Raw genomic sequence first — 21723 nt, forward strand, 5'->3', positions numbered from 1 at the left:
TAAGTTCAAGTGTCTAGATTCTAAGTGTTCTCTAGCTACGTTATTACTAGCTAATGTAGCTAGTACCAACTAATTTCTCAGCTATATGTATCGGTATTATGTCATTTTTGGTATGTACCTGGCTCAGGCTTCTAAAGCTACTTGTACTGGCGCTGCGGGCCTGTAAACACAAGTACAGTACAGGTCACCAATCACCACACCACACTGCAGTTGGAAAAGAGTACAAATATGAAGAATATGCCATAGAATATACATAGATATATAGTACACAGAATATAAGATGGTAGTACATGTAAAAATGTTGACTCAATTAGTTCGACGAGTAACATCATCTTAAATAGGGGAAAGAACATAACTGTGGGCAAGACGATTGGCCAGCGAAGAAAGATCTCTAATAATTCGTTCTTAAGAATTCGTAAAAATTGGTAAATTTTTTAAAATCTCTCTTCAGAGAGAGATCTTTCTCGCCGGCAGGGACAGTAGCAGCCGAGGAATTTGTCGTATTTCACTGTATCACTGTATGGTGGTATAGTATATACAGCGTATTGACAGCAGTGCACACTGAACATACATGTATACGAGAGCATAGCGTGGGTTCTCAGTGATTACGAGGCCAGTTTTCGTCGTGTTTCTCGCGGTTACGCGTGTATATATGTGTATATGTATACACACACACATATATATATATTTTCTTTCTTTCTGTACAATCAAAGCGTTTAGGAGAAGCTTAAAAAAAGACTCGTGACAAAGTGGAGAGGAAATTCGTGTTATCTGGTCTCGTGTTGATCCGATTGCCATTTTCCTTTTTTTTCTTTTCTTTCATCGGATCGTGTCTTCCGCATGAATCTCAAATTTTCCCGCCAATTTCCCCATCGGACAAGCATTTCAATCAAACCGTGAAACGTCCCGACCGATTCGATAATTATCACGTAAATTGAACGTAGAAATGTAGAAATACATTTTAAAATCAATCTGTACTTGCCTCGTTGACGAATAATTCGATTAATCCGATCCGATAATTGCACGCACTTTTCACACAGTCCCTCGACGAGATAAAAAAGAAAAGGCAACGTTTCGACCTTGCTGCGATTTGTTCTCGATTACTCGCGAGAGAGAGGTCGTTTTTAATTGGTTTCGTGGAAAGCTCAATCTGCAAGGTTTGACGGAGGATTGAAATTCTAAAATTTCCCTCCTCCCCACCCTCCGTCCAACGAATTAATCGAGTTCGTGTCGAGACGCGATTAATCCGTGGCAATGAGAAGCGCCGTTTTCGTATCTCCTTTTTTACACAGAAGTATGTAACGCGAAGGAATTTCAAAAGCACGGGCTCGTGCTTACCGAGTGTGTGGATTCGAGAGCGTTGCCGATCAAAGAGCAATTACGAGAATCTCTTTCTCGAGCCGGCCGAGCAAAAATTCCGATATACTAGCCATTTTGAGAGAGGAAACGATCGTGTTAAAGAATCGTTTCGAAAACTACGTGTCGTGGAAAAATATGTATAAACGTATAAAAGGGAAAAAAGCGCGCAAAAAATGGGTAAGAGTAAGTTGGAAATATTTTAATTCCAACGTATAGAATAAACGTTTCCATTTTAGAAATTAATTTTCGGGAAAATGGAATTTTAAAAAGAAACCAAGATTTCAAATAAAACAATTACTCCCTGTTTCGTTCACATTTCGTTCGTATTCCGATCGGGAATACAGCCAAAATCGTATTTAAAAAAATATTCAAACTCGTATTTAAAAAATATTCAAACTCGAGAAACCTTAAAATGGTAAAATTTTATTCTACATATTCCAAAAACATTCGTCGTTTTTGGAAAGATCTCTGAAAATTCTCTTCGAAAAAAGAGTAAAAAAAAAAAAAAAAGAAAAGGAAAGGACAAATCGGTAATCCTTCTCGCAGAATTTTCAACCAATCCGGAGAAAAAAAAAAAACCCGTGTTGATATTTTTCGCTAACGATTTCTTAATTTAGAGACGCTAAATTGGCCGGAAACGGCAATTGAAGAAGAAACAGCGAAGCGCTTTCTCGAAGGAGATAAGATATAAGCCGCTGCCTGTTCAAAAATTGAAGCCCACGGATCATTAAAATTCCACTCGGCCGGTAAACGGTTCGCTAATTGGATGCCCGCCGTGGGAGTTGCGCGACGGGCTCGCACACACACACACACGCACACACAACGGCCGGGCGAATATTTCCACGGGCGTCGTGCCGTTCCGGGGCGAAAATTTGCAAAACAATTACGCAACCGGGGGGGGGGGGGGGGCAATTTGTCGTGGCACGCTACGTGCCACGTTCGACACGAGTCCGCTTCGAATAAATGTATCGGCCTCGAACAACGTTCGTTAAATAATTGAATCTTTAACGTATGCCTCATGTTTCATTCCTCGCTCGATACTCTTCCCTCTTACTCTTCCCCCTCCCCCTACTTTTCGAAATGAACACCGCTACGTGTCAACCGCTATTCCCCCCCTCCCCCTCCTCCCCCTCCTCCCTCGCCTCCCCCCGTCCGAGGAGGGAAATACGCGTGCGTATTCAGAAGCGAACGCGACAAGCCGAAGGGAGGCAAGCTAAACGACCTGGTTAAACGCGAATAAAACGAGAGAAAGAGGCGCGCACATATACCCGCGCACGAAGCTGGTTCACGCTTTAGGGATCAGGGATGTTTTCAAGAGGATACCGCCGCGTAATCCGGCGAAAGTAACGCGCGAGAATAAGAATATTCTCTGGAAATATTCTGTCTCTGTTTCGTTTCGTACGTAACGAATCCATTTTCGAGAGTTCAAAGTTGAAGAAAATAATTCGTTCGATCGTCGATTATTGTTTTCTGCTGTTGTTCGTTCAATTCGATTATTTTCAGATTATCGCGATTATCCTCTAGAGAGGATATTTATTCTCGCGAATATTTATTCCCCCTCTTGCGGAAAATTCTTCGTTTTTCTCCGACGATTGATTAGCATTAAACGAGAAAGAGAGAGAAAGAGAGATTTTCTGCTGTTTGTAACGATCAGTCAACTATACATCATTCGCGTAAAATAACTTTACGTCTTCTTGAAATATTTCATCCATCTCGCGGTACTCTCGACGGAAAATTCGTTCCCTCGATAAGCGAGTCGATAATTGATTAGCAAGGAGCGGCCAAGCAAAAAAACCGACAGGCTCTTAATTATCGCGGAAGCAGAAAGCAAAAAAAAAAAAAAAAAAAAAAAAGGAAAAAATGGAATGTATTCCGCGCGAAAAACGATTCGAGCAACGGATTTGGGAAAGTTGGACGTCCGGTCGAAGAAGGATTTAATTTCCGTCCCTCGATAGAAACGACAAGGGGATCTTAAACGAGCTCTCTTATCTCCTCTCTCTCTCTCTCTCTCTCTCTCTCTCTCTCTCGTTGCTCAAACTTTGAACTAGATCGGATGGATGAAAACCATTAGCTTCGTTCGACCGAATTATTATATCGCCAAAGACGATAATAAGTTGCTAACGACGAGTTGCTTCTTTCGAATTATAATCGGCATTAATTTTTTCCAAAGCAATAATCCGGATCTCTTTCGAATCTCGTATCTTTCCTCTCCCCCCCCTCCTCATTTCAACCGTATCATTTCATCGAAATTCGAGAAAAAGACTTCGACTTAGCACGCGTTGACTCCTTAATAACCCAGATATTTATCACCTCGAATACATTAATCCTGGATTATTATTTAATAATAAGTCGAGATTCATGCGGATGTGAACGCGCGCATGTACGTTTAAAAATTGTTATCCAAAGTGTGATGCAAGAAAAAAAGAATCGTTCTACACAATGGAAGATAGAAAGAAGAAAGAGGTAAAGTGTGTTAAGGTATAGCCAAGCCAGCTCAAACTTTGATTCCGTCCTTGAAAAAATCTTTTCCATTTTCCGTCTCTTTGCCGAGTTTTGTTGTAAAAAAAAAAAAAAAAAGGAAAAAGAAAAGAAAAAGATTCGAAATGTTCGAATAAAATATCGAAATATCGTCGTCGGTTCAAAAGAATTCTTTCGAGAGAATTCGGTGGCTGAATCGTGGTCGTTTTTTTTCGCAAATGAAGAAGAAGAAAAAAAAGAAAAATCTCGTCTCGATATTACCTTGCTCCTATTCCTTGGTCCTCCAAAATCCTCCTTGCTGGTCTTCCGCCGCTTGTCTTTCAGGATCATTCTCGCAGCAGCGAACGCCATCGTGTCCACGCACTTTCCCCTCGTTCGATCAGCTTCGAGATTCGAGCACGACTTTTCTTTTCTCTTCTTTTTTTTCTTTTTGTCGATAGACACACGCACACAAACCACAGCCGAGCGAAATATAAACACGATTCTCTTACGAATATACTTACGAATACGAATTTGAGATTCTTTTTTCTCTCTTTTTTTTTTTTTTTTTTNTTTTTTTTTGGTATCCTTTTATTGCTTCTCTATCACACGGATTATCATTGATATTATCGAAGTATTTGGAAGTTGTTTTACAGCTACGATACGTATCGATACGATTGACATACGACGAGTGTGTGTGTGTGTGTTGAATTTTAATTGAATATCTTTTCTCTTCTTCTTCTTCTTCTTCTTGCTACGTTTGTACTACGCGGATATATCTCGATGATTCCTCCTCTTCTCCCTCCCTCTTCTCCTCATATATCGGCTAGACTATAACTATATATTTGTATATATATTAACCCTCGTCTCTTCTCGATCCACCACCACCACCACCACCACCACCACCCCTTTCCTCCTCCTCGATTATTCTATACCAGTTTCACCTCCTGTATCCCTCGCGAAATAAATATATATATATATACATATATATTCAATCGTCGATCGACCGAAGAGACGAGATCGTTTTGAACACTATCGATTACGATTATTTTTTTTCTTTTTTTTTTTTTTTTTTTTTTAAACACAGCCAGGTGGCTTTGATCGAGACCGGGGACGATCCCTCACTCTTCGAGGGAGTTTTATCGTGTCAACGTAATTGATGAGGTCGAGCGACGTCTCGCGCCGCTATCTCTGTTTCCTCTCGGCTCTCGTGGGCAGATTTCACGGAAGCTCGACGAGGACATTTGCCTGTCCCTGCCTGCCACCGTTATTTCCGCTCGATTCCTCCCTCTGTTGCCACTGTTGAACGCCCCCCCTCTCTCTCTCTCTCTCTCTCTCCTCTCTCTCTTCCTTTTGTCTCTTTCCTTTTGCGGCTCTTTCCTCTTCTACCAACGACTACATTCCAGGCGATGCGAGCCGCAGCTGATGCGTCCTCATGGCTCGAAACGTTATCTGCGTAAGGTCGGTTAGTTGCTACTCATAGTTACGGATCTTGTTAAAGAAAGGAGGAGGGGGAGGAGGAGGTTGGATTCGAGGAGAGAGAATGAAAACGAAGGTGCACACCCTGCTTTCAACAATTATAAACGGGCTATTCTCGCCTGTCGTCTAAATTTATCGCGAATCTTTCTTGAAGACAACAACAACAATAACAACAAAAGGAGTATTCCAAACTTTTTCTCCAGCGGCGTTCGATGGGACTCGAGGATCCGAAAGAGGCGCTCTTTTCCACCCTTGCGGACTCGTTGCGCGAGGGGGAGGGGAAGAAAGTGGTCGTAAAAAATGGCGACAAGTGGAAAGGTAGTAGTTCCCTTCCGAAACTTTTCTAATTAAATTCGCTCGCCTAACGCCTCGATAGATTTTGAAAAGAAACGCGACGAGAAAGAAAAAGGAGGAAGAGGAGGAGGGGGAGGAAGCGCCGAACGAACCGCGCTTTTTCCCTCTCGAAAAAAATCCCGCGGAGAGGAAAGAACGTGAGCGGCAGCCACTCAAGCGCGGCAAATCTTGCTCTCGGCTTTCAAAGTCTTCCTCGATAAAGAAGAAAAAGAAAGAAAAAAAAGGAAAGAAAGAAGAAAAACTTGATTCAAAAAACCGCGCGACACCGCGCCCGAGTCATAAAATAATCCAATTTGCGCGTTAATAGCGGAGGTTTTAATTCACCCCGACGACGAATTCTCCTCGACGAGGAGAGAGAAAGAGACACGCCAAAAAATTATCCTCCCCCTTGTTTCCCTCGACACGTGTCACGAATAACGTCTCTCTTTTTGAGCGATTCGCGGATTACGATTTCGAGATACGATCGCCCTCGCAACTTTCGCTTTGATAAGAACGAGAATCTAAAAACGAACAACTCTGTTTACGTTCAATTGGATCGTGGGAAACAACGTGGAGGAACGGATTTTCTTTTTTTTGTAGGAAAGAAATAACGAAGAAGAGGAACGACGAACTGAATAATAAGAAATTTTCTCGTGAATATTCGATTCCACGAATATAATTAACGGCATTAAATTAAAAAAAGCGAGCACCGTCGAGCCAAATAATATTTTCGCTAAAATTCGAATATTCGACGTAGTCTTTAAACGCTTAAGCGATGCAAATATTGATCCGAATTTTAAATAAAAAAAAAAAAAAAAAAAAAATTGCATCCTTGCAAAAAAATCTGGAGGAGGAAATTCGAATCATTTCACCTTGGAAATTTCGCTCGATATTTTTGCCAAGAGATAAAAATTAACACGTTGGATAACGAGGCGCGACGGTATCGTGGATTGATGCGAAATAACGAGTTTTACATGATATAAATACGTCAAGCTAAGGATGGAATGGCGTTCCAATAACAAACGAGAGAATCGCGAAACGGCCTTTTACGATTAATAACGAGAGGGAAAGGGGAGAGCGTCGGAATAATAAAAGCCTCGGTTAAAAATTCTCTCTATCTGTGTCTAAAACTCCCTCTTAACACGTGCGGTATCGTCTCGATTAAATTGATCGATCTTTTTGGACGAAGCATTGTACTATATCCTGTTCCAATGCGTCGCCGAATTTTTCTACGGAATTCTGCGAAATAAAAACGAAATAATAATTCACGTAGTCACGGTTTACTCGGCTCTCGTGTTACGGTTAAATAAATTATGCCCCTTATCGATTGTGCCATTGTAATCTAAAATCAGACAACGTGTTTCCGCGAATCGTATCTGATTCGATTTCCGTCACCGGGTGACGCATCGGTGTCGATAATGTGTGTGTGTGTGTGTGTGTGCGGTTCGTTTTATATATAAAAAAAAAAAAAAAAAAAAAGAAAAGAAAAAAAGAAAGTACAACCTTCTCTTTTTTCCAGGAAAAATTTAAATTTCGATAGTATTGGGGAATATTTATTCGAGATGTGGTCTCGAAACGAAGAAGAATTGAGAATAATCGAGTCGAAACGAAATTAAAAAATTAAAATGTGTATGTAATTCTGTCGAATCTCGTTCTTTTCCAACAATGTGAGATAATTATAGAAAGAAAGAAAGGGCGTACAAATAAAAGTAATAATACTTCTCTCGTGTAATTTCTTATGTAAAGAATTTACATATTGCAAATTGTAAAAAAAGGAAGGAGAATTGTCCCTTCTCTTATCCCTAAATTATCCCACATTTCAGATATAATATCCTTGGAAACTCTAATGAATGATTCAATGATTGGAAAGTATTTAAGAGAATGTTTCTTATATATTGGCGATTTTTCTTTTTTACCTCGTTCTTCCCTTATCAAAGGGGAAGAAACAGGGCAGAGTATAATAACGTCGATAAGAGCAGCCCATCGAAAGTCGAGATGAGATTTCTCGAGGATCAGTTTCGCTGAAAAATTGCAATTTCTGATTGTCCGGGGCTCACGAGCGAAACGAGCGATTTTAATCTGATGCGTGTATCGACCTGGACGAGAATCCTTTCCCTCCCTCTCTCTCTCTCTCTTTGGATTAAAATATCGGATTCCACCCCCTTAATTTTCGCTGTCGCCCAATTCCAAATTCTCTCCTCCTCCTTCACTCCCGAAAAATTCCGATATATATATATCGATATATCGATGAACGGGATCGAAATGGAATGGTCGATAACTTCGCGAGGAAATCCTCAAGAAACGGGATATCTCTAGTTTTCAATGGCGAGAAAGTTTGTTGCTGTTGATTTAAAGGAACGGCCATGAGGGAAGATTAATCCAACGTTTGGCCCAGTTGGCGAGAAATGAAACAACGATATATCCTCCCCCTCCTTCAGCTACGGTTTAAATTATTTTATGATTAACAATAAACATCCCTTTATTTTCGAGAGGAATGGAAAAATTCTTCGACGTGATTTCTCTAAGAGAATATCTTCAAACGTGTGTTGTCCTCTCTTCGAAATCTAGAAGAGTTGTTCTATCGATATAATTCTCGATGATATCTCGTTTACGAGATAAAAGTGGCCACAATTTTTACATCTTCTTATTCCAGCATCATTAAAACGCAATGAAATCATATTCAATAAGGTCCACTTTTATTGATATCTTCTCTAACGGAATAATCCTTAATCCTTGCTAATATCTCAAACCAACAATTTTTAAAACAAACTCCAATTACATTCAATCCAAACGATATTTATCGATATATCCCTTCTCCCTCTCTCCAATCCCTCTCTACACTCTACAGGCCGAACTCACAATTAGTTGCAACCCTTGTCACGATTCGACTCGTTTCGATTCAACTGAACTGGGGCCCAGGCTTGAAACTCGATTAAACGATGCCACCGATGCAATGTCAATCGAGAGGTGACGGAAATTGGATCAATTGGTCAGCGTCCGTGTATACGAGATCGAGCGTCGAAACATCGGCAAAGGGAGGAAAGTGATAGCGTCGAAGGGCAAGAAATCGGAGGATATTGTAACCGTAATTGTTCGTCGAGTTGAACGAAAGAGAAATAATCGAATGAAATCGATAGGCACCGCGATATTCTAAAACTGGTCGAATCTTTTTTCCACCGTGTACGCGGAGAAACGGAGTCAGTGGGCTATCGAGTATGGCGCGGTATTCCTTGTTTAGGTTAACAGCCTCCAGTCACGCACGCATCGGTTATACATCCGTTTCTACGGATACTACACTCTGCCTTCCTTTTTCCTCCGCTATGTCCACGAGTAGAGCTAGCCTCTTCAAATCCGATCGAAATTTTCATGAAATTTTTAAAGATCCTCCTAGTGGACGATTTCCTGGAAATCCCCTCGAATTCTCGCCAATCCATCCGTGTTTATTAAGCGAAACATTATATCTATTTTTGATATCCAAAAACTAAAATCCATAAATATCTTTATATCACTTTGGAATTTGGACGTTGACGGTTTTCTATGTTATTTTCCAAGTGAAAGCAATTAGTTCAGGAGATTCGTTCAGGAAGCTATGTCGTCGATTATTCAAAATAACTGTTTCATCCCTTTTTCGAAATACACCTTCTTTAACACTTGAAATAAATAAATAGCGGAGACTTGGCTTCGAAAGCTATCGTTCCAGACGAGATGCGAAATTGAAGAAAGGATTTCGAGAGGACATCAAGTATTTAAATCGAATGTGATATCGCTCTATTTTCCCCTCGATCTTGAACGAACGTTCAAAGCGAGCTGTAAAATTATTCTCGAACAATTGCTACTTGCTCGCGAGGGATTCTCTATTCGAAGAATATCGAACTTGCGAATACCTTGCTTAAAACCGTCTAATCGGAGAGACGATCCTCGAGAATAAATAAATCGTAAACCGATCCTTCCCGAAAAATCCGTCCTGGCCTTCCCCATCTTCGTTCCACTCCCGTGGGAACTTGGTGTGGAGGTAGTATTGATCACTCCCATGCTGCGCCCACCTCCACCCCCTACGTCCTCCGACCTCTGTCTTCCATCCTCCGCCCCGCATCCTTTATCCCTCCGTCGCAACAACCTCTTACGAAATCATTATCATCGACCGCTTCAAAAATCATTTTTCCAATCGTGCAAATTTCCAAATTGGATCGTGTTAATTATCAAACGATAATTCTCTCTTCTAAAGGAGGAGACGTAATAACTCGCCTCCCTTCGCATTTCTGCGACCAGCCTCCGGCGTTTCGCACGCTAAATCCCCTCTTCTTTTCCGGGGAGGAAGAGAGGCAGGAGGGAAGAAGTTTTCACAGGGCGAGGCGAGAAAAGCAGCGGCTTCGTTTCGCGATCGCGAGAGGGATTAAAAAGTGACCGGATGATCGATGCAGATCCCGGTGTTTGATCGATTTATTTCTCGATGCATCTTTTCTGCAATATTTTACTCGAAAATTTTGGGATTTTATTATTTAAAATTATAAACATTAACAACTTTATTACAACAAATTTACGCTCTTTTATTATATTAAGATTCGTTCACTGGCCGATCTTCATCGTTTAGGCAGATAAATGCACCGTTGAATCGTCGTTGCATTATTTTCCTGTTCCTTCTCTTCGCGTTAATCAGTAATATTTTTATCGTATGTTTGAAGAAACGCAGATATATTTTTATGACGACGTGGTTCTTCTACTGATTGAATCTACTGAATACATTTCGTTATATATACATTACAGCCGTAGAATACATTTGTAATTTGGCGATATTTCCCTTCTTTATGAATATACACGCTGTCAAAAATTCTTCGTATCGAATCATTTGAATCATTGACACAAGAAAGTACGCCGCTTGGTGTTCATCTCTCTCTCTCTCTCGTTCAGACAGTGAACGAATTTTAATATAATAAAAGAATCGTACAAATTTATTGTACAATGAAGGAGGAGGAAAAAATGATAAATAACAAGGATACATCTTAAATAAAAATAAAATCCCGAATTTTCGAATAAAATGTTGCAACATCGAGATATTGGCAAAACCAATTTCATTATTATTATTATTATTTTTTTTAAACGCGATTCTAATATATTCTTCGTCGCCACGCTCGCGAGGGCGGTTTGATTTACGAGAGGATCGCCCGCCTGTAAAGGATAGAAAGGAAGAGGGGGAGGAGGGATGTCGGTGCTCAACAACGACGCTTACGACACTGGATCCTCGCCAGACGCAAAATTTCCGTGTTACGTATCAACGTATCGCATAAAACGAATTTCTGGTTCACCTTGGGAGGAATTGGAGAGGTTGTAAAAAAAAAAGAAGAAGAAAAAAAGGCAGATTCGCCGGAGCCAGACACCTTGACGCGTCGAACGAAGTTTCCTGTTTCGCGTTCTTCCAAGGCCGCGATTCAGAATCAATTTCGTGATATATATATATATATATGTACGTGTAATAGATACTACAGAGAAGACAGTGTTCACCTGTTGCCACTGACAATAAACTTTTCTCAAACGAGATCCCTTCCTGTTTCTTCTTTTTTATGGAAGGAGCACGTTTCACGATGCATTCGAGTCGAGCATCCTCGTGGCCACGTTCCTCTCGTTCCATAAGATATCGACCATTTGAATCGGGTAAAGAGTCCTTCATCTTATACATTTTTAGGAGAAATCGTCTGAATGTTAAATGTTACGAACGAAAGTGGAATTCCAAACTTGTTACACGATTCTCAAACCGAACTTGACCAGAACAATTCCAAATGACCACTTTATTCTCTCCTATTAAAAGAAAGAAACGGAGATTCGACACCAAAATGTTCAAAATATCCAATCCACGAACTCTTCCACCATACAACCATACCGAATTATTATAACTCGATTTGGAGCAGGCATCAGCCAGATATCGGGGACAAAAGTGCGACACGGTTCGAATTTGGGGCAACGTCTTCGGCGTGACACGCCGCCGTCGACCGAGAGGAATCTCACGAATGGTTTACACTCTCCTACACACGGTTATCTATCCGGGTTCACGCCGAAATCGGGTGCACGTGTATGCGTGCGCGTGCGTACGCGTGCGCGCGATACCGGCCCAGGTTCACGTCCTACTTACGATATCGAACTGCACCGAGGGCAGGCCGCGAAAAACTTTTCCCTCTGTCCTTCCTCCCTTATTATTATTCCCTTCCTCCAGAGAATTCCTCGAAGCAACGAAAAGGAACGGGGAGGGAGGAAATCGCTCGAATTCGGCGTTTCTTCCCTTTTTTTCGAGCAATACACGAGATTAGACGAGGGTTTGAGGAGGGAGTAGTGGAGGGAGTAATTACGAGAAGGGATAGGGGGAGGGGTGAATAATCGAAATAATTGCTGGCAATTAACCGATTAGGTATGCATGCTCCCTGCGTGGAGCAGCGTGTAACACGCTGTAGAGGAGGAGAGGTAGTTGAACCGTGGCCAAGTGGGGATGCACGGCCATTGTTGTCACGGAAAGAAATAGGCTGTAATTCGAGTGAAATGTGACCTTCCAAGACCTCCCAAGGATTTAAATTCTTTTTACAAATTGTTAATATACAAATAATTCGGTAAATCGAGCGCGTTTTATCGTAACTCTTCGACATTACGTTCATGCACGTATTTTACATCTCATCCACGCTACAACGAAGATCGTTGAGGATAGACACACGTGTATCGATACACGTGTCACCCTCTTCTCCTCCTCGAAATCTTGGAAATTCTCAAAGATGAATGGATTATTACAAAGTTTCGACTCGAATCGAATCGTTCTCGAATCTGCGCATCGCGTGACCCGTGGAGATCACGGAAGAAACGGCGAGGAGAAATGGCGGAAAGACAACGAGCGGAAAGGGTGGAAGCAGGGAGGGCGAGATGCATAGCACGATTCCTGTCGCTCTTCCTATCTGAATAAATCAAGCCTATTTAAACCGGCTTCTCCGAATAATCTATTTCCACGGAGGAGGGGGAAGGGAGATTGTCGCTGCAACCCGACGAGGTCGCTCGTTTCTCGTCCCTCTCCCATCCCCCTGTGGGGAAAAAATTATCCTCTCGAATACAACCCTCTTGGGGACCAGTAGTCGATATTCCTAATCTTTAATTCTCCTTTTCTTTCTCGTGCGTGAATCGTCCTCGAAAGAGCAACATCCCCTCCCCCGTTTTTCATCGAATCGCGTGTGGACAAGCAACGATGGCGACTTTTCTCTAACCCTTTATCCTTAATCTTTATTACGTATGAATTATTCGCGAATAATAAACAATCTTTTTCACGGTATAGATCAACATCTGTGGCGAGATATTTTTATCTCCCCTATGAAATATCTCATCTTTCGGATGAAATATCATTCGTTTGATAGGGAAGGAAATATTTACTTTTTTCTCGAATCGTTATTTTATTATGGCGAATAATCCATAATCCATCAAAGTTTCGTTTCGCGTGCGCCACACAACGCTCGAGAGGAATATAAAAACGCCGTTTAAACAAAGTCCTCGTAAATATCCGGAGAGCAAACGGGATACTTTTCAGAAGGCGCAGAAATACACCGCGCTGTTTCAAATCTTTCGGATTTTGACCGATAAATGACCACCGCTGTTTGAAAAGTAGACGGTTGCATCGAGGATGCAACGACCTCCCCGAATTTCCCCCTTTCGTGCCTGATCCAATTGACGCGGGATTAATAACAAGGTGAGCCAGTTTATGAAACGAGGGAGGGGGGAGAGTTCTAAAAATAATAATCGGTCAGCAGCCGCGTAGGCGGCTAGACATTTGAGAGAGGGAGAGTAAAGAAGAAAGAAATTAATCCTTCGTCTCACGCGATTATCAATTCGCGTCTGGCTCGACGTACATTTTGCGGGGGTTGACCACCCCGAGACATGATCAATGAACGTCGTCGTGTATTTCTTTCGCTGATATATTATCCGCTTCTCGGATGCTTTTCTGTTTTTTTTTTTTAATCGAAGATGAATAAAGAAAAGATGAATAATCAACCGCTTTGCAACTACGAGATATAGTATAGCATAGTTTTTTTGACTTCAAACGAATACGATACGCAAATGAAAACGATAATTTCGATAATTTCGAAATTTTGTCGGCAAATGATTTGTATACGAAATATTTTTCTCTAATGAACTATACACCCGATATTAAAATTTAAGCAACGTATCAATTCGAACTGATATCTTATCGAGTAAGTCGATTACTCATTACTCCAAATTTTCCGACTATTGGCATTAAAAAAATAAATAAATAAGAGACGTGGTCCATCTCTCTTTCTTAATCTTTCCTTAATCTACAAACTTTCTTTAACTACAAACTGCATCACGAAATATCCACGATCTCAAAGCGAATTAAAAAACTCCTCAAATATTTCACCCCCACCTCTCCCCTTTCACATAAATGTCTCGACCAACGTTTGAAAACGAAGGTTTTACATGCACTCACGTATACAGGAAGGAATCCCGTTTTATTCAGAAATCTCGACGAAGGGGGCAATTTAGAAACGAGGGGCCTCCTAATTGGCAAATTGTGCAAGATTATCGCGGGGGCGCGTGACTCAACAACGTTCGACACGCAATACCGATATTAATTGCGGCAATTCGGCCGTACGGGCAACAGGTTTGATCCAGGAGGAATCCAGATCGACTAGGGATTTTCACATTTTCGAGAAGAAGAAAAAGAAATATAAGTAAGAAAAAGTTATATAATAATCGATTCGATTATGCTATTTCGTCTAACACCTCGGTTTCCTAACACGCGATTCCGACATCCAATTTCGGATATCCAGAAATCCACGTTTATTCCTTACTTACTCGAGGAAACGATTTACGAACTGGCGTTGTAAAGAAAAAGAAAAAGAAAGGAGAGGGGAAGGAAATTCTTCGCTCTCGATTCATTGTTTCGTTTCGCGGTGAAATGCTCGCGAGAAAGCGTCGAAATCGAGATACAACGAGATCCTTTTATCGCCCTTTTCGAATCGTTACACCTGTATATTGCGGAATTCAAACCCTATTCAAACCCGCGATACCGCGTGTTAAATGGACTTTTTCCTCTCCTTTTCTTCCTCTCTTTCCCCCCTCCATCCTTTTCCATCGTCGAGAGACTTTGATACAGAAAGACTGGCGACAAACAAATCGGCATTAATAAAGGGAAAAGCTCTCGTTCAACCCTTTGTGTGCGTGTACGTGTGTATGCGTGTGATTGAGTCGATTGGCCGCCGTAAAATGGTGAACGCGCGGAATGTTTAAGCGGCAGAGAGGGTGAATAGTCAAGAGGAGGGGGGAGGGAGACTATTATTCCGTGAAACGAGACAGGTAACGGCGCTGATCTCGGTCGAACTTCGAGCCTGGAATTTCGATTTCTCGCGAACTTGCGACTACCTCGATGTTTTTCAACGAAAATTCATTCATTCGTTGCCGATGAATAAAGAAAGGGTTCGATTAACGGCGATACGCGCGATCGATCGTAATGTGGAAGATTAATCGAAGAAGCTACCTCTATCTTGAAAGAGAACGTTTTCTTTCAAATTTATTCGAACGGATATCGAGAGAGATATACTCGAGAATCTCGTTATATTCTCTCGCGAAGAATTGGAAGAAGAGTCAAGAATCTTGATTAACTAAAGTTTTAAAACGTTTGCCTTCCGAAACTTTTGGACGAGGATCGAGAATGTGTTCGTTGATTGCAACGCACTTGATCGTATTCCAACGGCTCTACTTTTTGAAAAAACACCTCGACTTTGGGTAAAATATCGAGCGTACAAAATATTCTTGACTCGAGCAACGAGAAAAATCGTTGACAGTTTTATCCCTCGTTGAATAATTAATCGAAATTATGCGTAAATTATTACGATTATTTATCGATTATAATAGTGAATAATCGAAAGGAATATACATAATTCAAAATAATTTATCTCGTAATCGAGGCCCGATTCCTTCTAACGTGTTAATTTTTCCCCCCCTGGAAATACGCGTGTATCACGTGTTACGCTCACACAGGGGAAATCATCGATCAGCGTGAAATTTTTTATGCTTTCTTTCGACACGCTTACGTGATTCCACGTCGGCTCCCGATTCGATTCACCCGGGAACGTTACGAAAGAGCGAAAAGATTAGAAGATCGTGCCCCTCCTCCGTGTTTCGATTTTCGATCAATCGTCAGGGATTCGTCGCGACGATTCACGAAAGATGAAAGAAAGAGGCTTCACGAGGAATCGAGAAACGATAGAAACGTTTCTGCCGAAAAATTGAGGAAAGGAATAAGAAGCTAATAATCGATCAGTAAAGAAGAAAGGAGAGAGAGAGAAAAAGTAGTACGAGTCAACGAGAGATCCACGCGGTATTCGCGCAAGATTCGCGAAAATAATAAAGAGAAACGAGCAAAGGTGTCTGCCAAAAAATTGAAGAAAAGAATAAGAAGAGAGTAGCTCGATCAGTAAAGAAATCAAGGCAAAGACGAATACGAGAATAAGGAGAGAGAGAGAGAGAGAAGAAGGAGCAAGTAGTACGAGTCAACGAGAGATCCACACGGTATTCGCGAAAATAATGAATAAGAGAAACGAGCAGAAACAAGAAGGTATCTAAACAATTGAAGAAAGGAATAAGAAGAGAGTAGCTCGATCAGTAAAGAAATCAAGGCAAAGACGAATACGAGAATAAGGAGAGAAAGAGAGAGAAGAAGGAGCAAGTAGTACGAGTCAATGAGAGATTCTCACGGTATTCGCGAAAATAATGAATAAGAGAAACGAGCAGAAACAAGAAGGTATCTAAACAATTGAAGAAAGGAATAAGAAGAGAGTAGAAAAAGCTCGATCAGTAAAGAACGAAGAAATCAAGGCAAAGACGAATACGAGAGTAAGGAGAGAGAGAGAGAGAAGAAGGAGCAAGTAGTACGAGTCAACGAGAGATCCACACGAATTTATTCGCGAAAATAATGAATAAGAGAAACGAGCAAAAACAAGAAGGTATCTAAACAATTGATGAAAGGAATAAGAAGAGAGTAGAAGAAGCTCGATCAGTAAAGAACGAAGAAATCAAGGCAAAGACGAATACGAGAATAAGGAGAGAGAGAGAGAGAAAAAGGAGCAAGTAGTACGAGTCAACGAGAGATCCACACGGTATTCGCGAAAATAATGAATAAGAGAAACGAGCAAAAACAAGAAGGTACCTAAACAATTGAAGAAAGGAATAAGAAGAGAGTAGAAGAAGCTCGATCAGTAAAGAACGAAGAAATCAAGGCGTCTTCAAAGAAGAATTTTAATTTCACCTACGAGAATAAGGAGAGAGAGAAGGAGGAGCCAACGAGAGATCCACGCGGTATTCGCGAAAATAATGAATAAGAGAAACGAGCAGAAACAAGAAGGTATCTAAACAATTGAAGAAAGGAATAAGAAGAGAGTAGAAGAAGCTTGATCAGGAAGAATTTTAATTTCACCTACGAGAATAAGGAGAGAGAGAAGGAGGGAGGAGCCAGTCTACGAGAGATCCACGCGGTATTCGCGAAAATAATGACGAGAGAAACGAGCAGGAACAAGGAAAAAGCGAATCTAAGGGTGGAGGAAAGAAAGTATACGCAAGATCCTCTTCTCATCGAGGAACATCCTGGCCTGGAGAGGAAAAGGCGTGCGAGATTCATTCACTGGCGCACGAGAAGGGAGAGGAGAGGAAGAATTCCCACTCGCTCGACGTCGGGACTCGATTCGTCCCGACAAAAGGAGAGGAACGATTCCACTTACGGCGGCGCAAAGGAGGCACTTGCGTTAAAAAGAGGCCGAATCCTCATCCCCTCGGGACGTTGGGAGGCTGAAGGATTGCCACGACGGCCAGTCGTCCAACGGTCGACCCGCCATTTTTGCCATAATCACCGAGACACCAGCTCCCGCCGGCTGGATCCCTTCTTCCTCCCTTCCTCCACGTCCAACGCTGACTAACCAACCAACCAACCAATCAACCAACCGACTAACAACCAACTAACAAACTCAGCCAGAGGTTGACTCGAGTAATTTCCTCGCGCAAGATTCTTCGAAACGAAGGAGGAGACGCAAAGAGAGTTAGGAGGGGACGAGGTTCGAAGGGAGAGAAAGGTGGAAAATAAAATGGACTTGAGGAAAAGGATTAGAAGAAAGAAAGAAGGAAAAGGGTGCAGCGAGGAAGAACAAGTAGAAGAAGAAGTAGTGGAAGAAAGGAAAGAAATAAAATGCACTTGCTCGACTTACGTGCTCGATGGTAGGCAGATGGGCCGTGACTGACACCCCCGGTGCCGCCACGCGCCCCCCGCGCACCGAGTCCACGATCTCGAGGGGAGTGCGCAAGCTCCAAACCCCGCACGACCGCCACGATCAGAGAGGGCTTCTCCGGAGCTTGTCCCGACCCCCGAGAGAGCATCATCCGTGCTGGTCGAACGAACCAGCGACCAATGTGCTCCAACGTGTGCATCTTTCCACGTTTACGTGCGCCATCCTCAGGGTGAATGCCTCTCCTCTCTCTCTCTCTTTCTCTTCCTCTTCCTCTTCCTCCTTCTCACCTCTCGGTTTTCGGCTCGCGCCCAAATCATCCCCGCGTGTCGTGCATCCGCCGATGCGTCAACATCCATCTTCTCTCGAATCTGGATCGAGCGGAGTTTGGAAGACTTTGGGAGAGAAACGTCGTCCTTGTTAATCGATACGCTCCTCGCGTAATTCACGAGGAATCCTCCCCGTTTCGCTCGAGTATTTCTTCTCGAATATCGAGGGACGAATTGGAAATTTAATGGACAGAGAGAGAGAGAGGGAAGGAGATAGTTGGAGCGTAAATTTCGAACGCTTACAAACGCTTCGAAATTTTCGATAAATTTTAAATGAAAAGCAACGCGTTCGACGCGTCTCCCGTGAATAAAAAATTTCGAATCAGTCGAATGATTTTCATTCGACACCACCGAGTGCTGGCTTTTATAATGTCTCTAATCTTTCCGCCAAGCTTAATCACTGTCATCGATCAACGACCGGTTAAATCTTCCACGGTGAACGGGGAGGGAGGGGGGATCCAGGAATTTACGACGAAATTGAAATTTGAAGGAGAGGAAAGAGAGAGAGAGAGAGAGAGAGAGAGAGTCTTGATCTTTCCCTGCTTTTGTTCCATGCTCGATCCTCCATTTTCCAATTTTCCTCCCCCACGATTGAACCACCTTCTTTTTCCATTCGTCGATTGGGAGATTCGTTTACAAAGGTTTTCGTCGTTGAAAAGAAGCGTACACTGGACGGATACTACTGTGTATCGGCTGTCACACGATCGTTGGTATTGTCCGCGGATTGTCTTTCCAGCCTGGTGAAACTTTTGTGAAACTTCCTTTTGGAAATCTATTGACAGGCGCGCGTTCGACTGACGTGTATTACACAAACGGTCTCGAAAGAGGCGCAAACCTCTTCCATGCCATTATCCCCTAACGTCCAACGGAATATCTCTTCATTTCCTTTTTCGCGCGATGGGAAAACAAATAGAATTCATTTATTGGGTCGGATAACATTGGAAACGTTCTCCTTTCGTTCTCGTATAAATGCAAAAGAGGTTTCTTTAAATAGCTCTTTTGCGTTGCAAATTTTTAAACATCTCGATACGATTCTTTGTAATAAATAAATAACAACTGTTCACATTGCAAACGTTAAGATCGCTTTGTTTGTAAAGCTGAGCGATTAAGATTAATGAGAGAATCGTTTAGCTCTTCCTTTCGAAAAAAGAAAAAAAAAAAAAAAAAAAAAAGGAACGCGTCGTTTTCCACGTGTTTGGAAAATTGTACGGGAAGGCTAAGGACTAAGGATCCAAGTTTCTTTTCTCTCTCTCTCTTTCTCTCTGTCTCTCGGCGCAGCTTCTTCTTCGACCTTGATTCAAGAAAAGTAAAGCGGATAGCTCGGAGAGTACCGCGCTCTTCAAGATAATCTGACCAAAGTGTTTTCGCGCCTCGTGAATCCTGAAGCGAGTTTACACGAACTTGACATTAACGCCACGAGAAAATGAATAGTCGTTTCTAGATATTAAAACGAGGAAATAATTGAAATATATTCTTGAAAATCGTGATGGAAAATAGAAGAAAGAAATTTTTAGGGGAGGAAGGAAGGCGAAAATAGTTTCGTGTATGGCAAATTCTCTCAAATCCTCTGCTCGGAATAAATTTCGATTAATCCATTCTGGAATAATTTCAGAGACAACGAAATATTTTTACGTTTATCGGAATTACGATCGAAACGATTTTCTCAAAAAATTCATCTCTCTGATCTTTCCTCCGAATTTCATCATATAATCAGTCGATATCCTCTATGAAGCGAATGATAATCGCTTTTCTCCTGTTCCTTAAAATATTATTTTCACCCCACTATAGAATCAATCGATGATATAAATTTCAAAAAATAGAATATCTTCGAGTAGAACATTTTATTCCATTTATTCCCAATTTATACGATTTTTGAAATTTTCGCATTCTTTATCCCAATCTTCATTCGTTATTAAATAATTCTAGAAACGGGATCCATGATCGATATCCCACGTTTGAAAAAAGTTAACTCCGTTTCCCAATTTCGATACAAACGAGTTCCTTGCCCATCTCGTGCAGATGGCACGAAAGGCGACATGGCTCGACGAGTCCTCCTCGAACGTTTAGGAATATTCGACACGAGATCGCGAGACCGGCGCTGAGCAAAGATTCCTCGCGAATTCTAATTGACCGGTTTTCGGGCGCGACACCCTTCGAAATTCTGTGCACGTTGAACGCGCAGCTTTCCAATAATACCAGCCGCGGCGACTGGGATATAATATGGACGCTTCTGAATGCCTCTCTTTCCGGGTCGGATGTAAGATAAAGAGAGAGCAGGGAGGAGGAAAGGATTGATTTATAAAAGGTACTTTCGACGACTTTATCTTCACGGGGCACGCGAGTCCGCGTGACGTTTATCAAAAAATATTTTCAAGAGATCGGGGAAAGAAGAGGTCATCTTTGGGGGGGGGGGGGCACGCTTCTCTCCCTTTTTTTTTTTTTTTTTTTTTTCCCCTCTTTTTTCTCCGTAACGTAACGAATCGCGTGCGTGTATATCCGTTGAATCGGATAGAGTCGTCGTGGAACGCGTGACCTTGGCACGAAGAAACGCTTTTTCCTGTACGTACGAATGAATATTTTATTGGCATGGAACGCCACAACGACGAGTGATAACGACGGGGTTGCGATGGTAGGAAAACAATCGCGAGGGTTCGTTTTTCGGGCGCCTATTTTTCTTAGATTCCATTAACGATGGCATCGACCGGTTCGAACCGTTTCGAGAGCTTTGGTTCTCGTATCGACTTCCCCAGGAATCGATACGTAATAAAATATCTGCGACCCGTGTCGACAGCCTGCCAGTTATTTGTTACATACGATGGCTGTCGATGGCCGCGTTCGTTGAAATCGTTAAATTATCCATGACGAGTTTCCACGAATTGCATTGGGTATCATTCGATTGAGACACGAAGCAAGTACAGGGGGACGAGTCGCTATCCATTTAAATTTTCAGAAATTTGCTTTGGTCCGATCTATGGATTAATTCCAATTCTTTCGATCGATTTAATTTCTCAATTATGTTTTATTCTCTGTTAAATTTTGCTCGTAATATAATTTATCGACGGCACAAAAGAAGACCTTCGTACGGTCGATTGACCGATAATAATAATGACGTTGGTGCATCGTTCGCAATCGTGGCAGGAAGCTAAGTAAGTAAGGGGTTCGATCGATAAATACGGCGCAAGTAGTATAGATCGAGCAATGTAACCGAAACTGTCGGTACAACCGTTGGACAGAGCTTTTCGGTGGCCCTGTTTTACCAACCGTGAGTGCATCGAGCTTCCACGTCAACTCATAAAGCTTTCAATATGAGAAAAGCTGACTTACCGATCGGATAACCGGCTCACCGAGCGAGAGAATCACTTACCTACAAAAGAGAATGGTTCGATATTAAAATATTGCGCGTTCCTTCGAACTTCGTTATTGTTGCATCGCACTAAAGTGGCGTTTCGTGATGCTAAATACCGCGGTATAATAAAACGCATCACGAACACAAAAAAAAAAAAAAAAAAAAAAAA

The 21723-nt window shown here is 41.9% G+C and overlaps 1 protein-coding gene across 4 annotated transcripts in view; it reads right to left on the reverse strand.

The window, feature by feature from the left end:
- The window catches only part of LOC122714389 (neo-calmodulin-like), a 64450-nt gene that overhangs the window by 26187 nt on the left and 16540 nt on the right, over positions 1–21723 (reverse strand). Inside the window, exons 1-2 of one of the 4 annotated variants that reach the window (XM_043935678.1) lie at positions 4099–4203; positions 119–160 (exon numbers count right to left, since the gene is read on the reverse strand). The exons of 2 other annotated variants lie outside the window; for them this stretch is intronic. In XM_043935678.1, coding sequence (XP_043791613.1) covers positions 119–160; positions 4099–4188 — 132 coding nt within the window. In that variant the 5' untranslated portion in view covers positions 4189–4203. Of the gene's footprint in view, positions 1–118; positions 161–4098; positions 4665–21723 lie in introns of those variants that run through there. One more of the 4 variants, XM_043935679.1, reaches the window with a different exon arrangement.

Source organism: Apis laboriosa, unplaced genomic scaffold (genome assembly GCF_014066325.1).
Source record: "Apis laboriosa isolate Shangri-la unplaced genomic scaffold, ASM1406632v1 scaffold29_cov151, whole genome shotgun sequence".
In the NCBI taxonomy this organism is placed as follows: Eukaryota; Metazoa; Arthropoda; class Insecta; order Hymenoptera; family Apidae; genus Apis; species Apis laboriosa.